The sequence below is a fragment of the Balaenoptera ricei genome, chromosome 5 (genome assembly GCF_028023285.1).
Source record: "Balaenoptera ricei isolate mBalRic1 chromosome 5, mBalRic1.hap2, whole genome shotgun sequence".
Lineage (NCBI taxonomy): Eukaryota > Metazoa > Chordata > Mammalia > Artiodactyla > Balaenopteridae > Balaenoptera > Balaenoptera ricei.
In genome coordinates, this window is record NC_082643.1 from 50,325,255 (window position 1) to 50,350,719 (window position 25,465).

Consider the following 25,465-nt stretch of genomic DNA (forward strand, 5'->3'; position numbering starts at 1 on the left):
CATAAATAGATACTCTACCTGAACAAATAGTGTATTTCATTAGGTCTTTGTGAATGAGTATTATACCATTTTGGAGGTACAAAGGCATTAAAAAGTATCCAATTGATTGCCCTAGTTTTAACAGGTGAGAAAATGGTAGAACCAGAAAAATTATATTATGTGATTTGATCCAAGCTCAAACACCAAGAACATGTATATATGTATGTGTATCTAAATACATACCTACACAGACAGACACATACACACAAATAATTGGTAGCTTGACATAGAAGATTTTAGATGAAAGTTTCAGATAAAGGCTATTGTAGCATATAAAAATAAAATATTTCCAGAATCATATAATTTATTTTGTTTATATATCAGATTCCATACACATGCACTGTAATTTGTGCTAGCTGTGCTTGATCTTTGTCATTGAAGTACCCATGATGTGAGCAAGATTTTCAGCAACACTTTGTAACTTTTGTCTTATTTCCTACTCACCCATTTTTAGTATACAATATAAATAATATGTTTATATTCTAAACAGGATATTTATATTCCATTTTTATTACCGCCTTCTGACAGGAACATAAGTATTATAGGAGATGGATTTGGTCAGACATTCTCAAAATAGAATAGTCTAATTCAAACTGAATGAGACCAAGCTTTTATTTTTAGCTTTTACATTCATCTTCTATCTTTGGAGAATGGAGCTAGGAGGAGTTGAGAAGCACACATTCTCCCTAGACATTACTTATCTTACATTATAACTCATAAGTTTGCCTGTAATGGACTCAAGGCCATTAGAGAGAACAGTATTTGGGGAAGATGGAGGTACATTAGAGAGATAATTTGCAAGGTATTTTGGAAACAAATTTAACATAAACTGATTTCAGAGTCAAAATATAATAGGAAGCTAATCAAATCACAAAATAAACCTTAAGTTTAACAACAACAGTATAAGCTTATATTCTTCCCTTGAAACCAAAAAAGCTTGTAGAAGTTTTAACTTGAAAATGTATGTCCCCTAGCAATAGCCTTAATGTGTATCCTAAGGGTCAGAGATTGGAGTGAGAGAGAGCAAGATTCTTTGACGGGCTCCAGTAACTTCAGGAAGAGCTTATATGTAGCTATTTCTTTACCAGCCAGACAGGAGTCATATGTAAAGAATGTTTTTAAATTATTCATTTCCTAGCTATTTTCTAATTTTTAAAAGTGTATTTTGCTCATGTTATAAATCAAAATATGTTCCATATGAATCAAACAGCAAAAGTATTAAAAATGAATCAGTGAAAGTATTACAAGATTTATAAACATTAAAAGGAACGATTGGGACTTCCCTGGTGATGCAGAGGTTAAGAATCCACCTGCCAATGCAAGGGACACGGGTTCGAGCCCTGGTCTGGGAAGATCCCACGTGCCGCGGAGCAACTAAGCCTGTGCGCCACAACTACTGAGCCTGCACTCTAGAGCCCACAAGCCACAACTACTGAGCCCGCTCGCCTAGAGCCCGTGCTCCGCAACAAGAGAAGCCACCGCAATGAGAAGCCCACACACTGCAATGAAGAGTAGCCCCCGCTTGCTGCAACTAAAGAGAGCCTGCGCACAGCAACAAAGACCCAACACAGCCAAAATTAATTAATTAATTAATTAATTAAAAAAGAACGATTGATTATTTTGAGTAAATAAAACTTAAATCACAAAACCACCAGAAACAAAATCAAAATGAAATCACAAACTAGAAAAATATTTCTAATAAAGGGTTAATGTATATAATATAGAGAGTTTTTACATACCCAGATGAAGATAGCATATACTCTAAAAGAAAAGTGTACTAAAGATATGGATACAAAATTCACATAAGAAATGCATATAGTCAATAAACATGAAAAATGTTCAAACTCATTTATAAACAAATAATAATTGCTGCATATTAATGCAAAACTAACAATTTTGCATATAAAATGGTCAAATGGTAATGGGAAGGGTGCAGCATAATGGCCACTCTTGTATCATACCTTACTGATAAAGATATAAATTGATATGATTTTATGTTGTCATTTTTGCTTCCAAAGTTCACGGTTTCTTTTTTTTTCTTTTTAAATTACTAGACTATTTTTTTAGGGTAGTTTTAGCTTTACAGAGAATTGAGCAGAAAGTTTAGAGAGCTCCCATAGACTCCCTTTGCCCTCCCCCTCCCTCCCCCCAGTTTCTCCTATTACCAATATCTTGCATTAGTGTGGTACATTTGTTACAACTGATAAGCCAATATTGATACATTATTATTAACTAAAGTCTATAATTTACATTGGGGTTCACTCCTTGTACATGCTGTGGGTTTTGACATATGTATGATGGTGTGTATCGACCATTATAGTATTATACAAAATAGTTTCACTGCTCTAAAAATGCCCTGTGTTTCACCTGTTCATCTGTTCTCCCCTTCCCCTGAACCCCTGGCAACCAGTGATCTTTTTACTCTCTTTGTAGTTTTGTCTTTTCCAGAATATCATATAATTGGAATCATATAGTGTATAGTCTTTTCAGATTGGCTTCTTTCACTTAGCAATATGCTTGCAAGATTCCTTCATATCTTTTCATCCCTTAGTAGCTAATTTCTTTTTCACTGAATAATATTCCATAGTATGGATGTACCACAGTTTTTTTATCCATTCACCTATTGAAGGATATCTTGATTGCTTCCAAGTTTTGGCAGATTATGAATAAATCTATGTGCAGATAAACATCTATGTGCAGGTTTTGCACAGACATAAGTTTTCAACTCTGTTAGGTAAATACTACAGAGCATGATTGCTGCATTGTATAGTAAGAGCATGTTTAGTTTTGTAAGAAACTACGAAACTGTCTTCCAAAGAGGCTGTACCATTTTGTAATCTCACCAGCAGTGAATAAGAGTTCCTGTTGCTCCCCTTCCTTGACAACATTTGGTGTTGTCAGTGTTTGGATTTTAGCCATTCTAATAGGAATGTAGTGTAGTATGATATCTTGTTGTTTGACTTTGAAATTCCTTAATGAAATACAATGTTGAGCCTATTTTCATATGTTTATTTACCATATACATATTTTCTATGGTGAGATGTCTGTTCCAAACTTTTACCCATTTTTTAAATGGGCATTTAAAAATTTTTCTTATTGTTGAATTTTAAGAGGTTCTTTTTTGGGGTGTATTTTGGTTACCAGTCTTTTATCCGTTATGTGTTTTGAAAAGATTTTCTGCCAGTCTGTGGTTTATATTTCCATTTTTTAAAATATTATCTTTCACAAAGAAAAGTTTTTAAGGTTAATAAAGTACAATTTACTGATATTTTTCTTTCATGGATCATGCTTTTGATATTGTATCTAAAAAGTCATCACTAAACCTAAGGTCATCTAAATTTTCTCCTATATTATCCTCTAGGAGTTTTATAGTCTGGAATTTTACATTTAGGTCTGTGATTCACTTTGAGTTAATTTTTGTGGAAGATATAAGGTCTGCATCTAGATTCATTTTTTTCTGCATGTGGATGTCCAGTTTTTCCAGCACCACTAGTTGAAAATAGTGCCTTTTCTCTATTGAATTACCTTTGCTCTTTTGTTGAAGATCAGTTGGCTATATTTGTGTGGGACTGTTTCTGGGATCTTTATTTTATTCTGTTCCATCAGTCTATTTGTCTGTTCTCTTACCAGTACCACACTGTCTTATTACAGTAAATCTTTTTTTTTTTAATTTTTATTTATTTATTTATTTATTTTTGGCTGTGTTGGGTCTTCGTTTCTGTGCATGGGCTTTCTCTAGTTGCGGGGAGTGGGGGCCACTCTTCATCACGGTGCACAGGCCTCTCACTGTCGCGGCCTCTCTTGTTGCGGAACAGAAGCTCCAGACGCGCAGGCTCAGCAGTCGTGGCTCATGGGCCTAGTTGCTCCGCAGCATGTGGGATCCTCCCAGACCAGGGCTTGAACCCGTGTCCCCTGCACTGGCAGGCAGACTCTCAACCACTGCGCCACCAGGGAAGCCCTGCAGTAAATCTTGAACTTGGATAGTGTCAATTCTCCAACTTTGTTCACCTTCACTATTGTCTTAGCTCTTCTGGGGTTTTTGCCTTCCCACATAAACATTAGAATCAGTTTGTCAATATAAACAAAATTTAAAGAATTATTGGGGTTTTGATTAAGATTGTATTTAATTCATAAATCAGGTTGGAAAAAACTGGTATCTTAACAATATTGGGTCTTCTTATCAATGAACATGGAATATCTCTCCATTTATTTAGCTCTTCTTTGATTTCTTACATCAGAATTTTGTAGTGTTACTCATGTAGATCTTGTACATACTTTGTTAGATTTATACCTAGGAATTCTATATCTTTGGTACTAATGTGAATGGTATTGTGTTTTTAATTTTAAAATCCATTGTTCATTGCTCTTATACAGCAATTGACTTTTGTATACTAACCTTGTTTCCTGACACCTTGCAATAATTTCTTATTTGTTCCGGGAGTTTTCTTGTTACTGTTGTTGATTCTTTGGGATTTTCTACATAGCGAATCATGTCATTTGTGAAGAAAGACAGTCATTTCTTCCTTTGCAAATCTGTACACCTTTTGTTTCCTTTTTTTTCTTTTTATTTCATTAACTATGACTTCCAATATGATGTTGAACAGAACTGATGAGAAGGGACATTCTTGCCTAGTTTTTGACATTAGCAAGATAGCATCTAACTTCTCCCCATTAAGTGTGCTGTTAGCTGTAGGGTTTTTGTATGTGTTCTTTCTCAAATTGAGGAAGTTCCCTGCTATTCCTAGTTTACTGAGAGGTTTTTTCCCTTTCAAGACTATAAATAATTATTTTTTAATTGAAATATAGTTGATTTACAACATTGTGTTACTTTCAGATGTACAGCATAGTGATTCAGTATTTTTGCAGATTATATTCCATTATAGGTTACTATGAGATAATGGGTATAATTCCCTCTGCTATACAGTATATCCTTGTTGCTTATCTGTTTTATATATAGTAGTTAATCTCATACCCCTGATTTGTCCCTTCCCCATCCCTCTCCCCTTTGGTAACCACAAGTTTGTTTTCTATATCTGTGAGTCTGTTTCTGTTTTGCATATATATTCATTTGTATTATATTTTTAGATTTCACATATAAGTGATATCTTATGCGGAATCTAAACAATTTCTCTGTCTGACTTATTTCACTAAGCATAATGTTCTCTATGTCCATCCACATTGCTGCAACTGGCAGTATTACATTCTTTTTTATGGCTGAGTAGTATCCATTGTGTGTGTGTGTGTGTGTATGTGTGTGTGTATATCTATGTGCCACACCTTAATCCAGTTGTCTGTTCATAGGCACTTGGGTTGCTTCCATGTCTTGGCTACTGTAAATATTACTTGCTGTGAACATTGGGGTGCATGTATCTTTTCAAATTAGTGTTTTTGTTTTTTCTGGATATTTACCCAGGAGTGGAATTACTGGATCATATAGTAGTTCTATTTTTGGTTTTTTAAAGAACCTTCATACTGTTATCCATAGTGTCTGCACCAATTTACGTTCCCACCAACAGTGTATGAGAGTTCCCTTTTCTCCACATCCTTGCCAACATTTGTTTTTGTAGACTTTTTTTTTTTTTTGGCTGCACTGCATGGCTTGCAGGATCTTAGTTCCCCAACCAGGGATTGAACCTGGGCCTACAGCACTGAAAGCAGCAAGTGCTAACCCTGGACCACCAGGGAATTCTCTATTTGTAGACTTTTTGATGATAGCCATTCTGACAGGTATGAGGTGATACCTCTTTGTGGTTTTGATTTGTATTTCTCTAATAATTAGTGATGTTGAGCATCTTTCCAAGTGCCTGTTAGCCATCTGTATGTCTTCTTTGGAAAAATATCTATTCAAGACTTCTGCTCATTTTTTTGATTGGATTGTTTGTTTGTTTGATATTGAGTTATATGCTCTGTTTGTGTATTTTGGATATTAACCCCTTGTCAGTCACATAATTTGCAAATATATTCTCCCACTCTGTAAGTAGTCTTTTCATTTTGTTGATGGAAAGTTTCCTCTGCTGTTCAAAAACTTTTAAATTTAATTAGGTCCCATTTGTTTATTTTTGCTTTTATTTCTTTTGCCTTAGGAGACTGATCCAAGAAAATATGTCAAGGAATGTTCCACCTATGTTCTCTTATGGGATTTTTATTGTTTCAGGTTTTATGTTTAGGTCTTCAAACCATTTTGAGTTTATTTTTGTATATGGTGTGAGGAAATGTTCTAATCTCATTGTTTTACATGTGGCTATCCAGTTTTCCCAGCATCGCTTATTGAAGAAACTGTCTTTTCTCCACTGTATATTCTTGCCTCCTTTGTCATAGATTAATTGACTGAAGGTGCCTGGGTTTATTTCTGGGTTCTCCATTCTGTTCCATTGATCTATGTGTTTGTTTTTGTGCCAGTACTACACTATTTTGATTACTGTAGCTTTATAGGATAGTCTGAAGTCTGGGAGGGTTATACCTCCAGCTTTGTTCTTTTTTCTCAGGATTGCATTGGCAATTTTGTGGTCCCATATAAATTTTAGGATTATTTGTTCTAGTTCTGTGAAAAATGTCATGGGGTATTTTGATAGGGATTGCGTTAAATCTGTAAATTGCTTTGGATAGTATGGCCATTTTAATAAGATTATTTCTTACAATCCAAGAGTATGAGATATCTTTCCATTTCTTTGAATCATCTTATTTTCCTTTATCAGTGTTTTATAGTTTTCAGAGTACAGGTCCTTCACATCCTTGGTTAAGTTTATTCCTAGGTATTTTATATTTTTGGATGCAATTTTAAGTGGGATTTTTTTTAACTTTCTCTTTCTGATATTTCATTATTAGTGTACAGGAATGGAACAGATTTCTGTATGTTAGTCTTGTATCCTGCAACCTTGCTGAATTCATTTATTCTAATAGTTTTTGGGTAGAGACTTTAGGGTTCTCTATATAGAGTATCATGTCATCTGCAAATGTTTTACCTCTTCCCTTCCAATTTGGACACCTTTTATTTCTTTTTCTTGTCTGATTGCTGTGGCTAGGACTTCCACTACTGTGTTAAATGGAAGCAGCAAGAGCGGACATCCTTGTCTTGTTACTGAATTCAGTGGGAAGGCATTCAGCTTTTCACTGTTGAGTATTATGTTGGCTGTGGGTTGGTTGTAAATGGCCTTTTGCTGAGAGTTTTTATCATGGGTGGATGTTGGGTTTTGTCAGATGCATTTTCTGCATCTATTAATTTAATCATGCGATTTTTCCTCTTTAGCCTGTTGATGGTGATAGATTATATTAATTGATTTTTGAATGTTGAACTAGCTTTATATAACTGGGATAATTCCCACTTGATTGTGGGATGTAGCTCTTAAAATAGATTGTTGTATTATACTTAGTAATATTTTGTTGAATATTTTTATATCTATGTTCATGAGAGATATTAGTCTATAGTTTTCTTTTCTTCTAGTGTTTTTGGTTTTGGTATCAGGGTAATGCTGGTCTCATAGAATGACTTAGGAAATATTGTCTACATCTATTTTCTGTAAGAGATTGTCGAGAGTTGGTATAATCTTTTCCTTAAATGTTTGTTAGAGTTCAGCAGTAAACCCATTTAGGCCTGGTGCTTTCTGTTGTGAAAGGTTATTAATTATTGATTTAATTTCTTTAATAGAAATAGGCCTATTCAGATTGTCTATTTCTTCTTATATAAATTCTGACAGATTATGTCTTTCAAGGAATTGGTCCATTTCATCTAGGTTATCAAATTTGTGGGTACAGAGTTGTTCATAATATTCCTTTATTATGCTTTTAATGTCCATGGGATCTGTGATGATGTCACCTCTTTCTGATAGAAATTTTTGTATCCTCTCTTTTTTTCTTAGTTAGCCTGGCTAGAGACTTACTAATTTTATTGATCTTTAATAAAAAGCAGGTTTAAGAACCTGCTTTTGGGTCATTGATTATCTCTATTGGTTTCCTGTTTTTAATTCCATTGATTTCAGCTTTAAATTTTATTTGTATTTTCTTTGCTTGCTTTGGATCTAATTTGCTCTTATTTTTTCCTAAATTCCCAAAGAAGCTTAGATTATTGGCTTTAGATCTTTCTTTTTTTCTAATATGTGCATTCAGTGCTATAAATTTCCCTCTAATCCCCACTTTTGCTATATCACACACTGGTAAGTTTATTTTCATTTTCATTTCATTCAAACTATTTTAAAATTTTTCTTGATATATCTGACACATGTGTTATTTAGGACTGTGCTGTTTAATCTTCAATTATTTTGGGATTTTCCAGCTGTCCTTCTGTTACTGATTTCAAGTTCAATTCTATTGTGTTCCTAGAGTAGACATTGTATGATTTTTATTCTTTAATAATTGTTAAGGTATGTTTTATGGCCCCAAATTCATATCTTGGTGAATGTTCCATGTAAATTTGAGAAGAATATGTATTCTGCTGTTTTTAGATGAATTAGTCTTTAGGTATCAATTATATCCAGTTGGTTGATGGTGTTGTTAAGTTCAACTATATCCTTACTGAATTTCTGCCTGCTGAATGTTTCCATTTTTGAAAGAAGGTTATTAAAGTCTCCAACTAATTGTGAATTCATCTATTTCTCCATGCAGTTCTGTCAGGTTTTGCCTCACATATTTTGATGTTCCACTGTTAAGTGCATACACATTAAGGATTGTTATACCTACTAAGAAAATTGACCTGTTTATCATTATGTAATGCCCTTCTTTATCCCTGATCGTTTTCCTTGCTCTAAAGTCTGCTCTGTCTGAAATTAATACTACTCCAACTTTTTTTTTAATGAGGACCATTTTTAAAGTCTTTATTGAATTTGTTACAATATTGCTTGTTTTTTATGTTTTTTTGGTTTTTGACCGCAAGGCATGTGAGATCTTAGCTCCCTGACCAGGGATCGAACCCACAGCCCCTGCACTGGAAGGTGAAGTCCCAATTACTGGACCGCCAGAGAAGTCCCCCGATATTTTAAAATTAGTGTTAGCATGGTGTAACTTTCTTCATCTCTTTACTTTTTTAAAAATTATTATTTATTTTTTATTTTTGGCTGCATTGGGTCTTCATTGCTGCATGCAGGCTTTCTCTAGTTGCGGCGAGCGGTGGCTACTCTTTGTTGCAGCGCGTGGGCTTCTCATTGCGGTGGCTTCTCTTGCTGCAGAGCACGGGCTCTTGGCACATGGGCTTCAGTAGTTGTGGCACGCGGGCTCAGTAGTTATGGCTTGAGGGCTCTAGAGCGCAGGCTCAGTAGTTGTGGTGCACAGGCTTAGTTTCTCCGCTGCATGTGGGATCTTCCCAGACCAGGGCTCGAACCTGTGTCCCCTGCATTGGCAGGTGGATTCTTAACCAGTGCACCACCAGGGAAGTCCATCATCTCTTTACTCTTAATCTATATGTGCTTTTATATTTGAAGTGGGTTTATTGTAGACAATAAATATTTGGGTCTTATTTTTTTGATGCACGCTGACAATCTCTGTTTTTTAATTGGTATATTTAGACCATTAACATTTAAAGTGATTATTTATATAGCTGGATTAATATGTATCATATTTGTTACTGTTTTTTGTCATTGCCTTTGTTTTCTTCCCTATTTTTGTCTTTCACTCTTTTCCTGCCTTTTTTTTTTTAAATTGAGCATTTTGTAAGATTTTATTTTTCTCTCCTTTTGCACATCAATTATGGGTTTTTTTCTGCTTTTTTTAGTGGTTGTCCTAGAGTTTGCAATATACATTTACACTTAATCCAGGTTCACTTTCATATAACATTATACTGTGTCATGGGTAGTGCAAGTACCTTCTAACAACAAAATAGTACTAATTCCTCTCTCCTGCCCCTTGTATCTTTGTTGTCATTCATTTCACTTATGCACAAGCATATATTAATAATACATATCATAATATATATTATATTATATATTTTATTAATATATATGATGTATGTACCTAACTGAATACATTATTGCTATTATTGTTTGAACAAACTGCTGTTAGAGCAATTAAGAAAAAGTTTTGTATTTTACTTTCACTTATTCCTCCTTTAATGCTCTTCCTTTCTTTATGTAGATCTGGGTTTCTGACCTTATAATTTTCCTTCTCTCTAAAGAACTTTTAACATTTCTTGCAAAGCAAGTCTACTGGCAACAAATTTCCTCAATTTTTGTTTGAGAAAGTTGTTATTTCTCCTTTACTTTTGAAGGATAATTTTGCAGGGTTCATAATTCTAGGTTGGTAGGTGTTTTTCTCTCAATACTTTAAATATTTCACTCAGCTCTCTTTTCACATGCATACATGGTTTGAAGAGAAGTCTGATGTAATTTTTATCCTTGCTACTCTATAGGTAAGGTGTTTTTTTCTTCTGGCTTCTTTAAAATCTTTCTTTTTTTTGATTTTCTGCAGTTCGAATATAATATACTTATGCATAGATTTTTGTGTGTGTGTTTATACTGCTTGGCGTGTTCTCTTAGCTTCCTGGATCTGTGGCTTGGAATCTGTCAGTAATCTTGGAAAATTCTCAACTATTATCACTTCAAATATTTCTCCTGTTTCTTTCTCTCTTTCTTCTCCTTCTGGTGTCCCCATTATGGATGTTACACCTTTATAGTTGTCCCACAGTTCTATTTTCTGTTCTATTCTATCTTTTTCATGCTTTTTTCTCTTTGTATTTCAGCTTTAGAAGTTTCCATTGACATATCTTGAAGCTCATTGTTTCTTTTATTGGGCATGTCCAGCCTACTGATAAGTCCAACAAAGGCCTTTTTCATTTCTTTACAATGTTTTTTCTTTCTAGCATTTCCTTCTGATTCTATCTCAGAATTTTAATCTTTCTGCTTACATTACCCATCTGTTCTTACAAGTCATCTACTTTTTCCATTAGAACTTTTAGTATATTAATCATAGTTATTTTAAATTCCTAGTCTGATAATTCTAAAATATCTGCCATATTTGAGTCTGGTTCTGATGCTTGCTCTGTCTCTTCAAACTGTGTTTTTTTGTCTTTTAGTATGCCTTGTACTTTTTTGTTGAAGGCTGGACATGATGTACTGGATAAAAAGAACTGAGATAAACAGACCTTTAGTGTGTGGTTTTGTGTTTTTTCGCCAGGAGTTGGGCTGTGTTTACTGCTTGCTGTAGCTGTAGGTGTCAGAGGCTAAAATTTTCTCAGGCGTCCTTGTTTTTGTTTCCCCTCTTGTCTTTGGGTTTCCCTAGAGACTTTCTCTTAAGGCCTTTGACATGCAGTTCTTTATGTTGTACTCTCATTATTATACAGAAGGCTTATTGATGTCATGGTGAGGTGTGTGTGTGTGGAACACTGTATAGCCCTATTATTAGGTCTGTCTTTTAGTGAGCCTATGCCACTTGGGTGGGACTCTCCCAAGTTCTCAGTTTTGTTACCCCACCACCACTGTCATCTTTAGGTAAGACAAGAAGGCTAGGGGGAGTTGAGTTGGGTATTTCCCTTCCCCCAGGTTGGTCAAGCTCTAGTAAAACCCAAGATGTTTCACCTCTGGTTTGATATCAAGTGTCCCTTGAGGGCTGGATTTGTTAAGAAGAACAGAAGGCTCTGAGCATATTTCAAGATAGTTACTTTTGCCTTACTCCTGTCGGGAAACACAAGGGGATTTTTCTCCAGTCTCCATTCTGAGAACCTGATGGGGCTCCTGGAGGTAAAGCTTACAAAAATGTGGTGGCCCTAACTTGGAGTTTTTAATTCTTAAGCTTGTTCACACTGAGCCTCTAGCAATTCATCAATTTAAGTTTTTCTACCCTTTACTGGCTTCAGTGGAGGATCTCTGCTCCTGGACTTCTGCTCCAGTAAGCTATAATTCTGTATATTTGCCTCCAGTTTTGAGAGCAGCAGTTTGGCCTGTGTCCTCAGTTCTCCAGTGGATCTAAGGAGAGTTGATGATTATCAGTTTGTTAAGTTTTTTTCTTGTTGTGAGGAAAGAAGTGGTGACTTCTAAGCTCCTTATATATTAGATTGGACTGTTATGACTTTTCTAGATAATAGTTATCAGAAGTCCTAAAATGCCCTTTGATTCAGTAATATCATCTCTAGAAATTGATCTTGATAAAATAATCAGAGATAGGCACAAAGGTAAATGCATGAAGATATTCACTGAAGCATTATTTATAATAGCAAAAAATGGAAATAATACAACTGTCTAACAATAGGATATTGGTTTATAAAGGAAGGGAGTGAAGAAAAAAGAAAAGAAAGATAATGTCTCTACTTATATCAAGGAGAGCATAAGTAACTAGAATGCACAGTTAACCCTGGTGACATCTTCTTAGTGGCTCTATCCTAGTCCTAACACATTTTAATACTTTAAGTCTTATTACCTTTCTGGTCATTCTAGATCGGTAAATATGAAGCATATAAAATACTTCATGTGTTTTTATGCTAAGGGGAGAAGGAAGTGGAAACCAGCCTTTACTGAATACTTCCTATGTATATATTAAGTGCTTCTCATTCCTTATGCCATCCTTATAAAGTAAGAGTTATTTTCCTCATTTTTACAGATTAGGAGGTGGAGATTAAAAGAAGCATTTCCCTTGTTATAATGAAATGATCTGTTTATGCATTTGCCTCCCATATTAATCTGTATGGTCTCTGCAAGCAAGGACCAGTCTTATTTGTCATTTTACATTAGTTCCTAACAGAGTGTCTGGCACATAACAGATATCCTGCAAAGTCTGTTGGAGTGTGAAAGGTAACTTGTTCTACATCGCATAGCCAGAGAATGGTAGTGGCCATGATTTAAAAGCCTGTGCTGTCTTCCACTGGTACCACACTGCCTCTCTATTCCCTATCACCTCCAGAATGGGTTAGGAAGTGGTACTGGCATTTGTGTTACTATCTCTTTAGTAGTTTTAAAGATTCCCAGGGTACATTTGACTGATAAATCAATTCTTGTTTAATGCCTCTGAGTTTGTAGAGTAGTTGCCTTCATGTGATTTGTGAATTACTTGTAGTAATAACCAGACTGTAAGTATGGTGAGCTCACGTGTTCAACTATATGATTTAATACTTGTCCATATTCTACAATTTTGTGATTTTATGATCCTAAATTTGGACAGCTCATTACATACTGATAAAATTTCCTAATGAATATATCCAGTGAGAATTAGTCAGTGTATCACATTGGACAGATCATGGACTTTGAAGACAAGCAGATGATTTTTTATCCCAGTTGTGCCATTTACCCCTTGTGTGATTTTGAGCAAGTTGTTTAACCTCTCTGTGCCTCAGTTTTCTCATTTCTAAAATGGAAGTGATGACTTCTACCTTATTGGGTGGTTTGAAGATTAAAGTTTAAATGAGATAATATATTGAGTACTTGGTACATGGTAAACATTTGATAAATGGTGCCTCTATTAATTTATCTTGACAGTTGAAATGATGAGCCACATCTATGAGAGAAAGTTTGACTGGGATAGATATAGTCTTGAACTTGGTACGAAATACACAGAAATGCAAAGTACAGGACATGGAAGATGTGTATTATCAATAACGTGTGGAAAAGACCTGGGGAGCCTCAGCTGACTGCCTGCTCAGTCTGAGTCAGCAGTATTATGCTGCAGCCAAAAAAGGTTTTAAGGATAGTGCCCAGATCAAGGAAGGAGACAGTTCTCCTCCCTTGTGCTCTGGTCAGATTCTCCTTGAATTAAGAGAATCATTGATAAACCAGAGTCTGTCAAAAAGAAGCACAACCAAAGTGGTGAGAAATCGTGAGCCCATGCTACTTAAAAGAGTAGATGAATTGAGAAGATCTAGCCTGGGGAGTGTGTTAGAAAGTATAGGTGGGGGAGGGGAGGTTGGCATGATAAAATAAGTATCCATTTCTAAAAGGTTATCATGTTAGATTGTTCCCTCATAACACTGGGCGATAAAACTATGACCAGGGATGGAAGCTGTATGGAGGAGATTCAGTTTAAGCCTTTCTTGCAAAGGATTAAAGCTATATGAAAATTAAACTGCCTTCCTTGGTTTTTGGTGATCAAGTAAATGCCAGATAAGTATATTGCTGGGATGCCGTAGAGAAAATTCATCATCACTTCTGACTGGAGATTGGACTAGAATTAAATGATATTAAAGACCCTTCCAACTTTATATTTTTGTGATTTTATATACAAGCAAAGTATGGGTTATTTGAAATGCAGTGTATAAAGACGGAGATGGTCGAACCAGTCCTTGCCTCTATGAAACTTATATTTTAATTGGAGGAACAACACAAATTTTAAAAGTTTTAAAGAGTATTAGGATGAAATCACAATAAGAGAATATCATAGGGCTGATTATGATTAATTGTTAAGTAAATGTTAATGTTAATTGAATACTTTTCAACCTTGTATGTTTTGTAAAGCACCAGTTACTCTCAAAGAACATGAGTGTCATGATCCTGGGGGTGGGGAAGGAAGCATATTTACATGTTTGTACGATATTATACTGATAAGTTATAATAAATGTCAAGGGCTTAAAATTTTTAATGACAAAGCTTATTAAATAAACTTTCTAATGGGCAGAAGATATGAAGGTCCAGGTGTTATATTGAGATTTCAAGGTTAGAACTAAAATGACTGAATATTGCAATAGGATAAGGTTTTTGAAGTTTTATTCCACATTAGATATGATGTCCACCAGGGCTAGGGCAGGAACAAAGCCAGTTTTTGGTGAAATTGGATCTGCTTAGAGACAAATGCTTTTATTTATGATTAAGAAACTTGTTCAGCATGTGTGCGATCAGCGGGTATATGGGAAATCTCTGTACCTAATACTCATGTTTGCTGTGAACCTAAAACTGCTCTAAAAAATAAAGTCTATTAAAAATGGTTCACATCTTCATATATTTTAAATTAATGAAATCAAATTTCATAATTTAATGGAGTCTAATTTATGAAATTCTGAACTCATCATGGTAATTTCTAGGTAAGGTGACCATCAGTAAACTGGAAAGAGCATAATTACCACACATTCAGTTAGAACTCTTGACATCTTCAGCTGGATATTTTACGTGGTTTATCAGTGGTGGTAGGAAGGGGAGGGGAATGTGAGGGTTATACCAGTAACATCAACACTTGGTTGATGTGGACCCTAGAAAAGTAATGCCCAAAGAACAAAAATTTTGCAGTGTTCCTCCTTCAGCAGCCAATCCGTGTGGCAGGTGTAACTCTGCCTTGGGACAGACACTTCTGGCTAAAATAGCTTGATGATGCCTGATGCCTCTCTAGCCATGAACATCCTCCAACTAAGTCCACCTGCTCACCAGGGCAACTTCTGACTATCGTTAGGTTTCCTCTCTTTTTGTGCCAATTGGGAACCTCTGTACTTTTTCTTATATTATAAATATTCATTGAGGAATACTATCTATTTGAAAATCTTTTTTATATTATTCTCCAACTAACACAGTTTGAAAATACTGGATGTCTCTTTCCTCATCAGTAAAGTGTTGGGAGTAGATTGACTCATCGCTAGAGAGTTCCTTATTTGTAAAGTTCTGTAGCTTTATAAAATTAGTTCAGCCCTTAACAAAAGTATTGGAATTATTTTGCCTGGAGGTAGTTGTAAATATTTAATGGCATGGTAAGATGTACATACCACATTGTTAAAGTTAAAAAATAAAAAAAGATTTAAAAATAGATGTTTATAGTTTGATCCTGTGTTTACATATATGTATAAATAGGTATACACACATTTATAGATTAGATATAGCACTGTGTGGATTATTGATTGAATATTATTGATTATCCCTGAGGAGTAAGATTACAGGTTTTTTATTTCCTCTTCTTTCTCCTCCATAATTTCTGTTTACCAGTTGAATTAATTTTATAATAGGAAATGGCATTCGAATCTGAAAAAAACAAAGTGTCCTTGTCTTGTAAATTGTTTTAATTCAGCACTCTACGAAACCTAACACAAAGGAAGATCCAACGAGGGACTTGAAACAGCTTCTCCGGGAGCTGAGAAGTGTGATCAACGAGGAGCCACCCGTGCCCCTGGGCAAGAACGAGGAAGACGGGAGAGCACCATCTCTGGGGGTCTCCTATGTGGCTGTGTAAGACTGAGTGTACTTGAGAGTGGGAAGGCTTCTCTCATCAGTGGGTAGCGATCACGTTGTCTATGTGGGACAACTTCTGGGGGGTTGAAGTTTCAGTAACTTTGAGGGGTATCTGGACATTACCAGGGAAAACAAAAGTGGATGAGTTAGCAAAAGTAAAACACCTTGACATCAAGAGAAAATAATAGCAATAGTTTTTCTACTCAGAAATTAGTCAAGGCAACGTGTTACCCAAAGTTACATTCATACAGTAATTTATAGTTCCCAACAGATTTCACATCCATAATCTTATTTGATTGTCACAACAACTGTCTGTTTGAGACGAGACAGAGCAGGATTTATTTATCCTATTTTAAAAATGAGAAAAACACAAGTTCCAAAAGGTTGACTTACCTACAGCCATACACGGTGAAGCTAAAACTCAAACCCTGAGAACCACATAACTCTCCAGGTATAAGCTAATTGGAAAGCCTTGGTTCTCTAGGCATTCATGCCAATGACTTAAATTAATAAAAGTCAGATCCAAAACAGGATTCAACCAGTCCACCAGCCACTGCCTGCACGTACCTGCAGAAATCAATGACATTCTCATACTCTTTTCAAATAGTGTTTTAAATTTTTAATGTGTGCTACTATTAAATTAACTTAGAGCATGTTAATATGGTATATACTATAATCTTAGCGTTACAATACTAATTATATGTTGTTAGTATTATAATAAACCATTGTTTTAATTTTGTTTTCTGGTTATATGGCAAATATCTCAGAATAATACTTTCTGACGTAATACTTATATATAAATAATCTCCATTTTCTTAAGATGCTCAGTTAGTGTTTATTAACCTGAGGTAGCAAAATGTTAATTGGATTTGTCTATTTTTTATTAATAATATTATTAATAATAGTAGTAAAATATTAATAACAGTCCAGTTACCTAGTATAACATTGCATTCTCTGAATCATATGTTAGAAACATTCTACTGTCACTCCATCCAAGAATACTTATATGTGCAGGACACTTTCATTGTTTTAAAATGTTCTCATGTATTTTATTTTTTCTCAGTTTTTTTTTATTGAAGTGTAGTTGATTTACAATGTTATGTTCTGCTGTATAGCAAAGTGATTCAGTTATACACATATATACATTCTTTTTTTTTAATATTCCTTTCCATTATGGTTTATCATGGGGTATTGAATATAGTTCTCTGTGCTATACAGTAGGACCTTGTTGTTTATCCATTCTGTATATAAAAGCTTACATCTGCTAACCCCAACCTCCCCCTCCATCCCTCCCTCACACTCCCTCCCCCCTTGGCAACCACCAGTCTGTTCTCTATGTCCGTGATTCTGTCTGATTCATAGATAGGTTCATTTGTGTCATATTTTAGGTTCCACATATAGGTGATATCATATGGTATTTGTCTTTCTCTTTCTGACTAGCTTCACTTAGTATGATAATCTCTAGTTGCATCCATGTTGCTACAAATGGCATTATTTTGTTCTTTTTTATGTGAGTAGTATTCCATTGTATGTATATACCACATCTTCTTTATCCATTCATCTGTCGATGGACATTTAGGTTATTTCCGTGTCCTGGCTGTTGTGAAGGGCAGAGCACTTTCATTTTTGTCATAACTCTATAATACGCCTTCTAAGCCAGGGCAGTATTATTAAGCTCATTTGACAGATGATTACATTTAGACAGATTAAGTTGCCTCCTCCTATGAGGCAAAGAGACAAAGTCAGAAGTAAACATTAGAGCCCCTGGCTTCCAGCACTAATCATTCCACAAGATTACCATGACTTACCTGATCAAAATTCCATCACTTCAACCACTAATGATGGGCTTGACTATATTAAACTGTATTCAACATGAATATATTTAGCCCCTGCTGTTAGAGAGTTTATGTTAATTTGCTGTAATCCTACAAATGACCTTGTCATTTTAAGCTTTGTCACCAAAGCCGAAACTCAGCCTCAAGCTTTTAAGGGTTCAGGAACAAAAACATTTCTAAGTTGACAAATTCCAGAGGTAGCATTTTGCAAAATTTGCTTGGAGGCCTAAATTCTACTGTTGTGCCTTAAAGAAGAGTTTAATACGTAGGAGCAATTGATTATTCTAAAAATACATGGAATCTAGAAATTATTCTTTGTATAATTAACTGAGAGTTACATTTATCTATACAGAGATGATAGAATAAGAGATTGCATTACTGAATCAAGCCTGAGATTAGAGATATGCCATAGGTGAGAGGAATCTGAGATTCTGAATCTAATTAATTGTCCAGGAATTTTACATGTGACCAGGTAATTTGGGAAGTCTGGACAGTTTACATGAGAATTGATGGAAAGTTGTGATAGTGTTTAACTGAAACCAAAAAGGATTTTGGTGAAATGTATTAAAGTAATTTACTTTCTAGAAATCAACTTAATAGGCATTTTTTAAAAACATCTTTATTAGAGTATAATTGCTTTACAATGGTGTGTTAGTTTATGCTTTATAACAAAGTGAATCAGTTATACATATACATATGTCCCCATATCTCTTCCCTCTTGCATCTCCCTCCCTCCCTCCCACCCTCCCTATCCCACCCCTCTAGGTGGTCACAAAGCACTGAGCTGATCTCCCTCTGCTATGTGGCTGCTTCCCACTAGCTATCTATTTTACATTTGGTAGTGTATATATGTCCATGCCACTCTCTCACTTTGTCTCAGCTTACCCTTCCCCCTCCCCATATCCTCAAGTCCATTCTCTAGTAGGTCTGCATCTTTATTCCCGTCTTGCCCCTAGGTTCTTCTGACCATTTATTTTCTTTTCCTTTTTTTTTTTTTTAGATTCCATATATATGTGTTAGCATATGGTATTTGTTTTTCTCCACTGAATATTCCTGCCTCCTTTATCAAAGATAAGGTGACTATATGTGCGTGGGTTTATCTCTGGACTTTCTATCCTTTTCCATTGATCTGTATTTCTGTTTTTGTGCCAGTACCATACTGTCTTATTACTGTAGCTTTGTAGTATAGTCTGAAGCCAGGGAGACTGATTCCTCCAGCTCCATTTTTCTTTCTCAAGATTGCTTTGGCTATTCGGGGTCTTTTGTGTTTCCATACAAATTGTGAAATTTTTGGTTCTAGTTCTGTGAAAAATGCCATTGGTAGTTTGATAGGGATTGCATTGAATCGGTAGATTGCTTTGGGTAGTCGAGTCATTTTCACAATGTTGATTCTTCCAGTCCAGGAACATGGTATATCTCTCCATCTCTTTGTATCATCTTTAATTTCTTTCATCAGTGTCTTATCATTTTCTGCATACAGGTCTTTTGTCTCTGTAGGTAGGTTTATTCTAGATATTTTATTCTTTTTGTTGCAATGGTAAATGGGAGTGTTTTCTTAATTTCACTTTCAGATTTTTCATCATTAGTGTATAGGAATGCAAGAGATTTCTGTGCATTAATTTTGTATCCTGCTACTTTACCAAATTCATTGATTAGCTCTAGTAGTTTTCTGGTAGCATCTTTAGGATTCTCTATGTATAGTATCATGTAATCTGCAAACAGTGACAGCTTTACTTCTTCTTTTCCAATTTGGATTCCTTTTATTTCTTTTTCTTCTCTGATTGCTGTGGCTAAAACTTCCAAAACTATGTTGAATAATAGTGGTGAGAGTGGGCAATCTTGTCTTGTTCCTGATCTTAGTGGAAATGGTTTCTGTTATTCACCATTGAGGACGATGTTGGCTGTGGGTTTGTCATATATGGCCTTCATTGTGTTGAGGAAATTTCCCTCTATGCCTACTTTCTGCAGGGCTTTTATCATAAATGGGTGTTGAATTCGTCGAAAGCTTTCTCTGCATCTATTGAGAGGATCATATGGTTTTTCTCCTTCAATTTGTTAATATGGTGTATCACGTTGATTGATTTGCATATATTGAAGAATCCTTGCATTCCTGGAATAAACCCCACTTGATCATGGTGTATGATCCTTTTAACGTGCTGTTGGATTCTGTTTGCTAGTATTTTGTTGAGGATTTTTGCATCTATGTTCATCAGTGATATTGGCCTGTAGTTTTCTTTCTTTGTGACATCTTTGTCTGATTTTGGTATCAGGGTGATGGTGGCCTCGTAGAATAAGTTAGGGAGTGTTCCTCCCTCTGCAATATTTTGGAAGAGTTTGAGAAGGATAGGTGTTAGCTCTTCTCTAAATGTTTGATAGAATTCGCCTGTGAAGCCTTCTGGTCCTGGACTTTTGTTTGTTGGAAGATTTTTAATCACACTTTCAATTTCAGTGCTTGTGATTGGTCTGTTCATATTTTCTATTTCTTCCTGGTTCAGTCTCGGAAGGTTGTGCCTTTCTAGGAATTTGTCCATTTCTTCCAGGTTGTCCATTTTATTGGCATAGAGTTGCTTGTAGTAATCTCTCATGATCGTTTGTATTTCTGCAGTGTCAGTTGTTACTTCTCCTTTTTCATTTCTAATTCTATTGATTTGAGTCTTCTCCTTTCTTTTCTTGATGAGCCTGGCTAATGGTTTATCAATTTTGTTTATCGTCTCAAAGAGCCAGCTTTTAGTTTTATTGATCTTTGCTATCGTTTCCTTCATTTCTTTTTCATTTATTTCTGATCTGATCTTTATGATTTCTTTCCTTCTGCTAACTTTGGGGTTTTTTTGTTCTTCTTTCTCTAATTGCTTTAGGTGCAAAGTTAGGTTGTTTATTTGAGATGTTTCCTGTTTCTTAAGATAGGATTGTATTGCTATGAACTTCCCTCTTAGAACTGCTTTTGCTGCATCCCATAGGTTTTGGGTCATTGTGTTTTCATTGTCATTTGTTTCTAGGTATTTTTTGATTTCCTCTTTGATTTCTTCAGTGATCTCTTGGTTATTAAGTAGTGTGTTGTTTAGCCTCCATGTGTTTGTATTTCTTACAAATTTTTTCCTGTAATTGATATCTAGTCTCATAGCGTTGTGGTTGGAAAAGATACTTGATACAATTTCAATTTTCTTAAATTTACCAAGGCTTGATTTGTGACCCAAGATATGATCTATCCTGTAGAATGTTCCATGAGCACTTGAGAAGAATGTGTATTCTGTTGTTTTTGGATGGAATGTCCTATAAATATCAATTAAGTCCATCTTGTTTAATGTATCATTTAAAGCTTGTGTTTCCTTATTTATTTTCATTTTGGATGATCTGTGCATTGGTGAAAGTGGGGTGTTAAAGTTCCCTGCTATGATTGTGTTACTGTCAATTTCCCCTTTTTTGGCTGTTAGTATTTTCCTTATGTATTGAGGTGCTCCTGTGTTAGGTGCATAAATATTTACAATTGTAATATCTTCTTCTTGGATTGATCCCTTGATCGTTATGTAGGTCCTTCTTTGTCTCTTCTAATAGCCTTTGTTTTAAAGTCTATTTTGTCTGATATGAGAATTGCTACTCCAGCTTTCTTTTGATTTCCATTTGCATGGAATATCTTTTTCCATCCCCTCACTTTCAGTCTGTATGTGTCCCTACATCTGAAGTGGGTCTCTTGTAGACAGCATATATATGGGTCTTATTTTTGTATCCATTCAGCCAGTCTATGTCTTTTGGTTGGAGCATTTAATCCATTTACGTTTAAGGTAGTTATCGATATGTATGTTCCTATTACCATTTTCTTAATTGTTTTGGGTTTATTATTGTAGGTCTTTTCCTTCTCTTGTGTTTCCTGCCTAGAGAAGTTCCTTTACCATTTGTTGTAAAGCTGGTTTGGTGGTGCTGAATTCTCTTAGCTTTTGCTTGTTTGTAAAGCTTTTAATTTCTCCATCAAATCTGAATGAGATCCTTGCTGGGTAGAGTAATCTTGGTTGTAGGTTTTTCTCCTTCATGGCTTTAAGTATATCCTGCCACTCCCTTCTGGCTTGCAGAGTTTCTGCTCAAAGATCAGCTGTTAACCTTATGGGGATTCCCTTATGTGTTATTTGTTGTTTTTCCCTTGCTGCTTTTAATATTTGTTCTTTGTATTTAATTTTTGATAGTTTGATTAATATGTGTCTTGGCATGTTTCTCCTTGGATTTTTTCTGTATGGGACTCTCTGTGCTTCCTGGACTTGATTAACTATGTCCTTTCCTATATTAGGGAAGTTTTCAACTATAATCTCTTCAAATATTTTCTCAGTCCCTTTCTTTTTCTCTTCTTCTTCTGGGACCCCTATAATTTGAATGTTGGTGTGTTTAATGTTGTCCCAGAGGTCTCTGAGACTGTCCTCAATTCTTTTCATTATTTTTTCTTTATTCCACTCTGCAGTAGTTATTTCCACTATTTTATCTTCCAGGTTACTTATCCGTTCTTCTGCCTCAGTTATTCTGCTATTGATCCCTTCTAGAGAATTTTTGATTTCATTTACTGTGTTGTTCATCACTATTTCTTTGCTCTTTATTTCTTCTAGGTCCTTTGTAAACATTTCTTGTATTTTCTCCGTTCTATTTCCAAGATCTTGGATCATCTTTACTATCATTATTCTGAATTCTTTTTCAGGTAGATTGCCTATTTCCTCTTCATTTGTTAGGTCTGGTGGGTTTTTGCCCTGCTTCTTCATCTGCTGTGTGTTTCTCTGTCTTCTCATTTTGCTTAGCCTACTGTGTTTGGGGTCTCCTTTTCGCAGGCTGCATGTTCTTAGTTTCCGTTGTTTTTGTGTCTGTCCCCAGTGGCTAAGGTTGGTTCAGTGGGTTGTGTAGGCTTCCTGGTGGAGGGGACTAGTGCCTGTGTTCTGGTGGATGAAGCTGGATCTTTTCTTTCTGCTGGGCAGGTCCACGTCTGGTGGTGTGTTTTGGGGTGTCTGTGATTATTATGATTTTAGTCAGCCTCTGTGCTGATGGATGGGGTTGTGTTCCTGTCTTGCTAGTTGTTTGGCATAGGGTGTCCTGCACTGTAGCCTGCTGGTCGTTGAGTGGAGCTGCGTCTTGGCGTTGAGGTGGAGATCTCTGGGAGATTTTCGCCGTTTGATATTACGTGGAGCTGGGAGGTCTCTTATGGACCAGTGTCCTGAACTTGGCTCTCCCACCTCAGTGGCACAGCCCTGACGCCTGGCTGGAGCACCAAGAGCCTGTCCTCCACACGGCAAGCAACAGGGAAAAATGCAGAGATGACTCCTCCCAGTTATAACCCACAGCTGCTCTTGCACATCCTCTTCAGAGAAGATCCTCAGGGATATCTGAGAAGCTGCCGCCTGTGCTAGAGTCCTCAGTAAGATCCCGGAGTACAGCTTAACTCGCAACTTTTAGGTTGTGAGTTTTTCTTCAGTCAACATGTGTGTTCAGCTGCTAGAATTGGAGGGTCTCCTGCAGAGGCGGGGGGTGGCCGTGGCTCACGGTGGGGACAAGGACACTGGTAGCAGAAGTTCTGGGAAGTACTCCTTGGCGTGAGCCCTCCCAGAGTCTGTCATTAGCCCCACCAAAGAGACAATAGGCATTTTTAAAAATTTACTTATTTTATTTATTTTATTTTTGTCTGCGTTGGGTCTTTGTTGCTGCACACAGGCTTTCTCTAGTTGCGGTGAGCAGGGGCTACTCTTCGTCGCGGTGCACGGGCTTCTCATTGTGGTGGCTTCTCTTTGTTTCAGAGCATGGGCTCTAGGTGCCTGGGCTTCAGTAGTTATGGCACGTGGGCTCAGTAGTTGTGGCTTGCGGGCTCTAGAGCACAGGCTCAGTAGTTGTGGTGCACAGGCTTAGTTGCTCCGCGGCATGTGGGGTCTTCCCGGACCAGGGCTCGAACCCGTGTCCCCTGCATTGGCAGGTGGATTCTTAACTGCTGTGCCACCAGGGAAGCCCCAGCAGTTTTTTTTTTCTTTTTTGCTTATTTTAAATTTTACTGCTGTTTACCCAGGCGAAGATATTTATATGGTATGCCATTCCAAAAACGGAATACTTTTTCTACATTTACATGTATTTACAGTAGCTTACATAACTTTTGAGAGAAAGGTAGTCTGAAAGGAAGTTACAACCACCTCAATATAGGATTATAAGAACCTTACTGAAAACAGTTCTATTTTTATTAATAATTGAATAGCTGAATGTTTAAATGAAATCATAAAAAGAGCATAAAGAAATGAAGTCCATAACCCCTAAACAAAGACAACTTCTGAGAACTGACTTTAGCCAAAAAGGAAAAAAAAGCTAATATTACTTTGTTACTCGTGTCAGACACAGAAGCCATTGCCTGCAGATCTTCAGTAGCTCCTCACTGTCTGCTGCATTCAGTACATGGTTCTCAGGCTGATGTTGAAGAATCTCCCTAACTCGTCACCACCCTGCTTTCCTCCTGTATTGTGCTCTAACCAAAACAGACTACTCCTGATTCCCAAAAGGGGTTCATTTCCTTCTGTCTTCAAGCTCTTCTCCATACTGTTCTCTCCACTGGGAAGAGCCAGCGCCCCAATCTCACTCTTTTGAATCTGCATTTGTCTAAAAGCAGTATCCAGAGGAACAATTTTGTTTGATCACGTGGTCTTTAACTTCTCCCACCCTTTGCCAACAGAAGCAACAACTCATTAAGGGAATCCACTGAAGGCAGCAAATCAAGTGAAACTCTTAGCAGGTAAGAAACGATCTCTCCAGCCCCTGACTTTCAAAATGTCCCCTTTACTACTGTTCATTCATTAATTCAGAAGATCGTTAACTGCCCATGATGTGCCACACTCTGTGCTAGGCCCTTACGATGTAACAGTGAGGAAGACAGATATGGGCTCTGTCCTCAAGTTGCTTATAGTCATAGGGTCTATTTATTGACTGACTGCCTGGAAAAAAGCTTTTATCTTTTCTATTTTTACCACTTATAAAAAATAGAGATATCGGAGCCCTCTTTATATCATAAGAATATGAAAATGAACTCTAGTGTTTAAATTCCATTTAGGCAAAGAAAGGGTTATTCATTACTGTATCTTCAGCACCAAGCATATTGCCTGTTATATAGTAGCTGTTCAGGAAATATTTGTTTAGTGATGAGTTAAGACAGATACTTTCTTACTGTCCCTGCTGTTTAATCAATATTCAGTGAACTTGAATCTTTCTAAATACAGCTTTCTCTTAGCCTAAAAGAAACAAGTTTTGATTTTCTTCTCACCTGAGTGTGTAACATTACATCGTTCCTGTTAATAATATCTGCAGCTATCTACTGCATATTTTTATTTTTACTATTATATGGGTGTTTTAGACTCATCTCATTTAGTCTGTCTAATCGAATCTATGATATAGGCATTATTATCCCTGTATATAGGTTAGAAATGAAGACTCGGCTTGCCAAGCAATTTGCCAAGGTCATACAGCTTGTAAATAGAGGAGCCAGATTTGAACTCAGGTCTAGCTGGTTCCTGAGCTCAGGCTTGTAACTGCTCCTGTGTTCTG

The 25,465-nt window shown here is 36.1% G+C and overlaps 1 protein-coding gene across 5 annotated transcripts in view; it reads left to right on the forward strand.

Annotated features, from left to right (window-relative positions):
* Window positions 1–25,465, forward strand: part of CCDC158 (coiled-coil domain containing 158) — a 99,887-nt gene that overhangs the window by 60,655 nt on the left and 13,767 nt on the right. For 4 of the 5 annotated variants that reach the window (XM_059924019.1, XM_059924017.1, XM_059924018.1 and 1 more), the window contains 2 exons: window positions 15,931–16,088; window positions 24,600–24,659. In XM_059924019.1, coding sequence (XP_059780002.1) covers window positions 15,931–16,088; window positions 24,600–24,659 — 218 coding nt within the window. The remainder of the gene's footprint in view (window positions 1–15,930; window positions 16,089–24,599; window positions 24,660–25,465) is intronic. The other variant, XM_059924021.1, reaches the window with a different exon arrangement.